Below are 5,941 nucleotides of genomic sequence, written 5' to 3'. Positions count from 1 at the left end.
AGCCCCCCGGGGGGGTCAGGGGCAGCCAGGGGGACCTGAGGACGTCCCTGAGGTACTGCTGCAGCTGCTGCTGCAGTTTCCAGCCCCGGAGCACAGCTGGGGCCTCGCACATCTGGCCAGCGGCTGTGGGGCTGCGGGGTCCCACGGGGGTGTGGGTTCCCACGGGAGCTTGGGGTCCCATGAGGCTGTGGGGTCGTGGGGTCCTAGAAGAGGTTGGGGTCCCACGGGGTTGTGAGGTCCCACGGGGGTGTGGGGTCTCCCAGACTCCCCGTGTCCCCACTGTTCCCCCACTCCCTCCCATCCCGGTCCCTGTGTGACCGGAGTTCTTGGGGCCGGCAGGAGCTGCCCCGCAGCTGGGCCGAGCTCAGGGCTGGGCCGGGCTTATGGGTGGGCCGAGCTCAGGGCTGGGCCGAGCTCAGGGTTGGGCCGGGCTCAGGGCTGGGCCGGGCTCAGGGCTGGGCCAGGCTCAGGGCTCTCCTGGCCGGGGCAGAGCAGCAGGTAGCACAGGTTTCCCGGGATCCTCCCGTCTGGGCCGAGCCCGTTCCCAGCCACGCAGCCCTCCGGGAAGGGTGGGGAGCCACGGGTGGATCCCAGGACCTGGAGGGGGAGCCATGGGAGTATCTTGGGGATCCCCCTGATGGGCTGGCTCCAGAGCAGCTCCGGCCCTCGGCGGGGCTTTGGGCACGGGAGGATCCGGCCCAGCTCCCCCCTCACATCCCCTCGGAGCTGGAGGGGGGGTCTGTGCTCACCCCTCGCCCGCGGTGCTGGATCAGCCCGACGTTCCCGGCGTTCCCGGCGCTCCCGGCTCAGGCCGGGCCATAGCAGAGGATCTCGCTCAGGTCGTAGCCGGTGACAGCGAAGGTGTCCCCAGCAGGGTCACAGAAGCGGGCGCCGCAGACCTGCGTGTCCGTCACGCACTCGGCGTGGCAGTGCTGGATCTGCGGGGAGCGGGGCCGGAGCAACGCCGGGACCGGGGCAGCCACGGCTCCCAGGGACACGGCCCGGTCCCCAAGGAGCAGATGTGGATCCAAGGGCCACATCCCTGTCCCGGGCCCAGACTCACCTCGACATCATCCGTGTCCGGGTCCCTGCTGAGCTTCCAGACGTGGACAAAGGAATCCTCTGCGCCCGACAGCAGCTGCGGGGGGAGCGGAGGGACCGTGGGGACACCGCGGAGGTGGCAGGGCCAGGGCCAGGGTGGGACACCGGGGTGGGATTCCAGGTGGGATTCCAGGGTGGAGTGCCAGGGTGGGATGCCAGTGTGGGATGCTGGGGTGTGATGCCAGCTTGGCACGCAGGTGGGATGCCCTGACCCCCCCGTACCTTTCCGGTGAGCGGTGCCAGGTCCAGGGCGTAGATCCAGCGGGCGTGGGCGCTCACCTGGGCACGGAGCTGCCCCGTCCCTGCCTCCCACAGCCGGATCTGCCCATTCCCGTAGCCCGCAGCCACGATCCCGTTCCACAGCGTCACCGAGGAGCAGGTGCAGCTGGGGACAGGGGCTCATGTCACCTCCTCCCCGGGTCACCCTCCCGTGTGTCTGACACCCCACAGGACCCCCGGGGCTCACCCAGATCCCGGGATCTTTCCGAGCAGGGTGAACTCCTCCCCGGTGCTCCACAGGCAGAGGGTCCCAGAGTCATCAGCTGTCACCAGATCCCCAGCTGCCTCCTGAAAGAGATGGCTCAGGATGGGCCCTGGCACTGCCCCTGGCTCCGGGGCTGCCCCACAGGCCCCGGAGGAGCTGACACAGCTCCCAAAGTGCTGACGGATCCGCCCGAGTGGGGCCGGGAGCGCCCGCAGCGGCTCCGTTGGAACACGTCCCTGTTTGCCCAGACAGCCACAGCAAGGGCGGATTTCGAGGAACAGTCAGGGCACCCCTCCCTCCAGGATGAGTCTCGGCTCCTCCCAGCCCTGGGAATCCCACACCCTGGCCCCAGGAGCCTCTGGAACACATGGAGCAAAGTCCGGGGAGGCGTGTGAGGGGACGGTGACACAACAGCTCCATGTCCCCACGGTGACACAACAGCTCTGGGAACCGGTTCTGGGGATGAATTCCTTGGGGATCCCAGCGCAGGAAAGTTCTGTGTGACTCATCAGGGAAAGTGCTGAGCAGTCTCGTGTGCAGGGAGGAGGCTGATGAGCATCTGCAGGGACCCAGCCCTGGCAGCTTCCAGTGCCTAACGGAGATCCAGGAGAGCTGGGAGGGACTTTGGACAAGGGATGGAGGGACAGGACAAGGGGGAATGGTTTCCCACTGGAAAAGGGGTGATTTGGTGGGACTTTGGGAAGAAATCCTTCCCTGTGAGAGTGGGGAGGCCCTGGCACAGGTTTCCAGAGAAGCTGTGGCTGCCCCATCCCTGGATGTGTCCAAGACCAGGCTGAACAGGGCTTGGAGCAACCTGGGCTGGTGGGAGGTGTCCCTGCCCGTGGCAGGGGGTGGGATCAATGGGATTTAGGGCCCCCCATCTTCCCCCTTACTGGGGCCTGGCCCTGCTCAGCCGCGATGTCGGTGATGGGATCCCGGTGCTGCTCCAGGACCTCGCTCAGGGTCACGTTGGTGCCTTTGGGGGGGATGTCAAACACCAGCACGGCCCCGGAGGATGTCCCTGTGGGTCAGGGGGTCAGCAGGGCTCAGCCCTCCCGGGCTCCCTGCCCTGCCCACAGCCAGCCCAGCTCACCCACGCAGATGAAGCGCTCCCCGGCCGCAGAGATGCCTCGGGCAAACACGGAATGTGCTGGAAGGGAAGGGTTTGTGTCACCCCTGGGGGACCCCAGGGCAGGGACTGAACCCTGTGCCAGGCACTGGGGGGTCACTCCCCAACCCTGGGGCAGGTTTGGGCACCTCACAAGACATTGAGGGGCTGGAGCGTGTCCAGGGCAGGAGCTGGGAAGGGGCTGGAACAGCAGGAGCAGCTGAGGGAGCTGGGGGGGCTCAGCCTGGAGAAAAGGAGGCTCAGGGGGGACCTTCTGGCTCTGCAACCCCCTGACAGGAGGGGGGAGCCAGGGGGGGTCGGGCTCTGCTGCCAGAGAACAAGGGACAGGAGGAGAGGGAACGGCCTCCAGCTATGCCAGGGGAGGCTCAGGTTGGATACTGGGAAAATTCCATCCTGGAAAGGGCTGTCCAGCCCTGGCACAGCTGCCCAGGGCAGGGGGGATTTAACACCCTGTGGCTGTGGCACTTGGGGCATGGCCAGGCGTGTCCCTGGCAGTGCTGGGGGGCTCGGGGCACTCACCCGCCGGGTGCTCCGGGACGTCCAGCGCGTGCCAGAACACCAGGGTGGAGCCGTCGGCCTCGTACATCTGGGACAGGGGGGACAGGGTGGGACCCGGGGGGTGACAGCCCTGGGGGGGCAGCGGGACCTCCAGGGACCCCCCCGAGCCCCCCAGCCCTCACCTGGACACCGCGTTGGGAAGTGAGGACCAGGAGCACCCGGGCTGGCAGCTCGCACCAGGCGGCCTGGGGGGACAGAGTGGGGTGGGAGGGAGGCAGGGGCAGGACCCCCACACCCTCCTCCTGGGGCAGGACTCCCACGGCCTCCTGCTGGGACCCCCCAAAACCTTCCACCAGAGGCAGGACCCCCCTCTGCTCTCCTGGGGCCCCCCCAGACCCCACTCCTGGGGGAGGGCCCAGCCACAGCCCCCCAGGGCCAGGTGTATTTGGGGATCCCACAGGTGGGTACCTGTCAGCCTTGGGGACCACCCCAGTGTCCCACAACCCCCCCAGGGGGCTGCTTCCCTCTCCCCCTCCCCACAATTAGGGCACTGTGGGACCCCGGGGCCCCCTCGCCCTCCTCCCTGGCTCCGATGTCACCCGTAGTGCCAGGAGGGTGCCAGGCCCCCCCCAGTGCTACAAGGGTCAGGGCAGGGCCCCACCTGTGCCCCCTGCCCCTCACCTGTGTGAGCAGGGGGGTGCTGAGGGCCGAGCCCCCCCCCCGCGCCGGCAGCTGCCGGGGGGGCCCCTCGGGTCCCAGCAGGCTGAGGGTGGTGCCGTGCACGGCGCCGAAGGCCCGGGGGGGCCGCGCGGGGGGGCACAGCACAGTCAGGTTGTTGTACAGGGCGGAGCTGCTGTTCCGCAGGGCCAGGGCCCGCTCCCGGCGGTACCTGGGGGGCACAGAGAGCCGGGGCGTCACACCGGCCCGGGGGGGCCCAGCTGATACAGGGGCACCGGGCGCAGATGCAGAGTGGTCACGGGTAGATCCGGAGAGCCGGGGCAGCTCCGAGGGCTCCGAACAGCTCCAGGGGGCTCGGGGGCGGGGGCAGGGCCGGGGGGGCCGGGGGCAAATCCACCGCCCCTCCCCTCCCAGGGCCCTCCTGCCCCCCGGCCCAACGTTCTGTCCCAGGGACCCCAGAAATCCCCCCTGCCCAGTCCCCGGGCCGCCCCCAGTCTCCCCAGTCCCCCCCAGCTCCCCCCGTTCCCCCCCCCGCTCACCCGCTGCCCGCCGCCGCCATGGAGACGCGTCGCGGCGTGATGGCGCAAGGCAGAGCGGCGCGCGGTGATGACGTCAACGTTACCGTGGAGACCGGGACGCCAAGGAACGGGATGGCCGAGGTGGGACGGGGGGGAACGGGGGCACAGGGGGGTGGGAGGAGCTGGGGCGTGTGTGGGTGTGGGGAGTTGGAGTGTACTGGGATCAGCTGGGATGTACTGGGATGAGCTGGGGGTCCGCGCTGGGTTGGGCTCTGCTGTACTGGTCTATACTGGGATGAGCTGGGGGCTGGGATGGGTTAGGGTGTACTGGTCTATATTGGGACGAGCTGGGGGCCCGCGCTGGGGTGGACTGTGGTGTACCGGTCTATACTGGAGTGTACTGGGATGAGCTGGGGGCCCGCGCTGGGGTGGGCTGTGCTGTACTGGTCTACACTGGGATGCACTGGGTCAGTCCCACCCGGGATGCGGTGCCCCCGCTCGGCTGGGCAGGGGGAGCTGTGGGGGTCTCCTGTCCCCGCGCAGAAAAAGAGATCGTCAGCCCCCAAAGTGCGACGGGACAAGTCGCGCCCCCCCGCCCGGGCCTCCCCCCGGACTTCCACCCACTCTGACACCCACACGCCCTCGGCCGAGGGCGGGAGGGGGTCCCCGCCCGGGGAGCCCCTGGACGTCGAGGACATCCTGGCCGAGCTCCTGGACCGGGTGATATCCGAGAGCGTGCGGGCGGCGGTGGCGCGGCAGGTGAGAGACCCCCCTCCCCCTATTTGGGGGTCCTAGGGGTGTCTGGTGGGTCCGGGCGGGGGTCTCAGCGCTGTCTCTGCAGCGGGTGCCCTACACGGTGTCCCGGGCGCGGGACGCCATCCTGTGTGTCGTTGAGTGGCGGTTCCTGGCGCGGGACGAGGGGGACCCCGACCCCGACGAGGACCCGGACCCCGAGCGAGCCCGAGCCTGGAGCGAGGACGAGGAGCCCCAGCCCTGCGCCCTGGACACCGGGGCGCAGGGCGTTGTCCCCGTCCGGCTGGTCCCTCCGTCCCTGGGAGAGGTGAGACGTGCCCCGACCACCCCGGAACCGCCCGGGGCCGCGGGACACCCGGTGTCACCCACACCGGCCCCTCTTTGTCCCCCGGGCAGGTCCCGTCCCAGGAATCCCCCGTGACAGACGAGGCTTCCTCCGAGCATCCTCTCCGGGCCCTCGACGCTGTCACCGTCCCGGCTGTCCGTCTGTCCCGGGGAGAGGTGAGACGTGCCCCGTCCCGCCCTGTGACCCCCCCCGCGCTGAGCCCCTGTAGCTCCGAGGCCACCCGGAGTGTCACCCGCCCCGGCTCACCCCACGGGGCACCCCGACACCCACACCGGCTCCCCTCTGCCCCCGGCAGGTCCCCGATGCGAAGTCCCCGAGCCAGGACCCCCCCGCAGCCGCCGGAGCTCCCCCCGCGGTTCCCGGCCGGGTCCCCGGCGCTGTTCCCACCCTGCCCGCTCCAGGGCCACCCCGCCCGAAGCCTCCCACCGCCCCCC

General features: G+C 70.1%; 1 protein-coding gene across 2 annotated transcripts; it reads right to left on the bottom strand.

Annotated features, from left to right (window-relative positions):
• Positions 1–436: 436 nt before the first annotated feature.
• Positions 437–4,472, bottom strand: LOC113940254 (WD repeat-containing protein 54-like). 2 transcript variants are annotated; one of them, XR_003525421.1, is made up of 11 exons: positions 4,430–4,472; positions 3,894–4,101; positions 3,395–3,457; positions 3,234–3,300; positions 2,679–2,735; positions 2,479–2,606; positions 1,568–1,668; positions 1,324–1,486; positions 1,064–1,138; positions 750–938; positions 437–597 (listed from the first exon to the last, which is right to left on the bottom strand). XR_003525421.1 is itself a non-coding variant. In XM_027631366.1 (10 exons), the coding sequence occupies exons 1-10, from the start codon at positions 4,447–4,449 to the stop codon at positions 807–809; spliced, it is 1,014 nt and encodes a 337-aa protein (XP_027487167.1). In that variant the 5' UTR covers positions 4,450–4,472; the 3' UTR covers positions 643–806. The 2 variants fall into 2 exon arrangements, 1 of the variants encoding a protein (XP_027487167.1); XM_027631366.1 differs by lacking the exon at positions 437–597 and having other exon boundaries at positions 643–938.
• Between the last annotated feature and the right edge of the window lie 1,469 nt (positions 4,473–5,941).

Source organism: Corapipo altera, unplaced genomic scaffold, assembly GCF_003945725.1.
Source record: "Corapipo altera isolate COAL_440 unplaced genomic scaffold, ASM394572v1 132945, whole genome shotgun sequence".
In the NCBI taxonomy this organism is placed as follows: domain Eukaryota; kingdom Metazoa; phylum Chordata; class Aves; order Passeriformes; family Pipridae; genus Corapipo; species Corapipo altera.
The sequence above is the reverse complement of the archived record's forward strand: the minus strand, read 5'-3'. Positions and strand labels throughout refer to the sequence as shown.

Bases quoted from the DNA above. Each gene is read 5' to 3' on its own strand.
- LOC113940254 (XM_027631366.1), bottom strand. From the start codon at position 4,449: ATGGCGGCGGCGGGCAGCGG. The intron at 3,301-3,394 runs GTGAGGGCTGGG...CCCCTGTCCCAG, and splicing joins CTTCCCAACGCGGTGTCCAG to ATGTACGAGGCCGACGGCTC. The intron at 1,139-1,323 runs GTACGGGGGGGT...CTCCCCCCGCAG, and splicing joins TGGCACCGCTCACCGGAAAG to CTGCTGTCGGGCGCAGAGGA.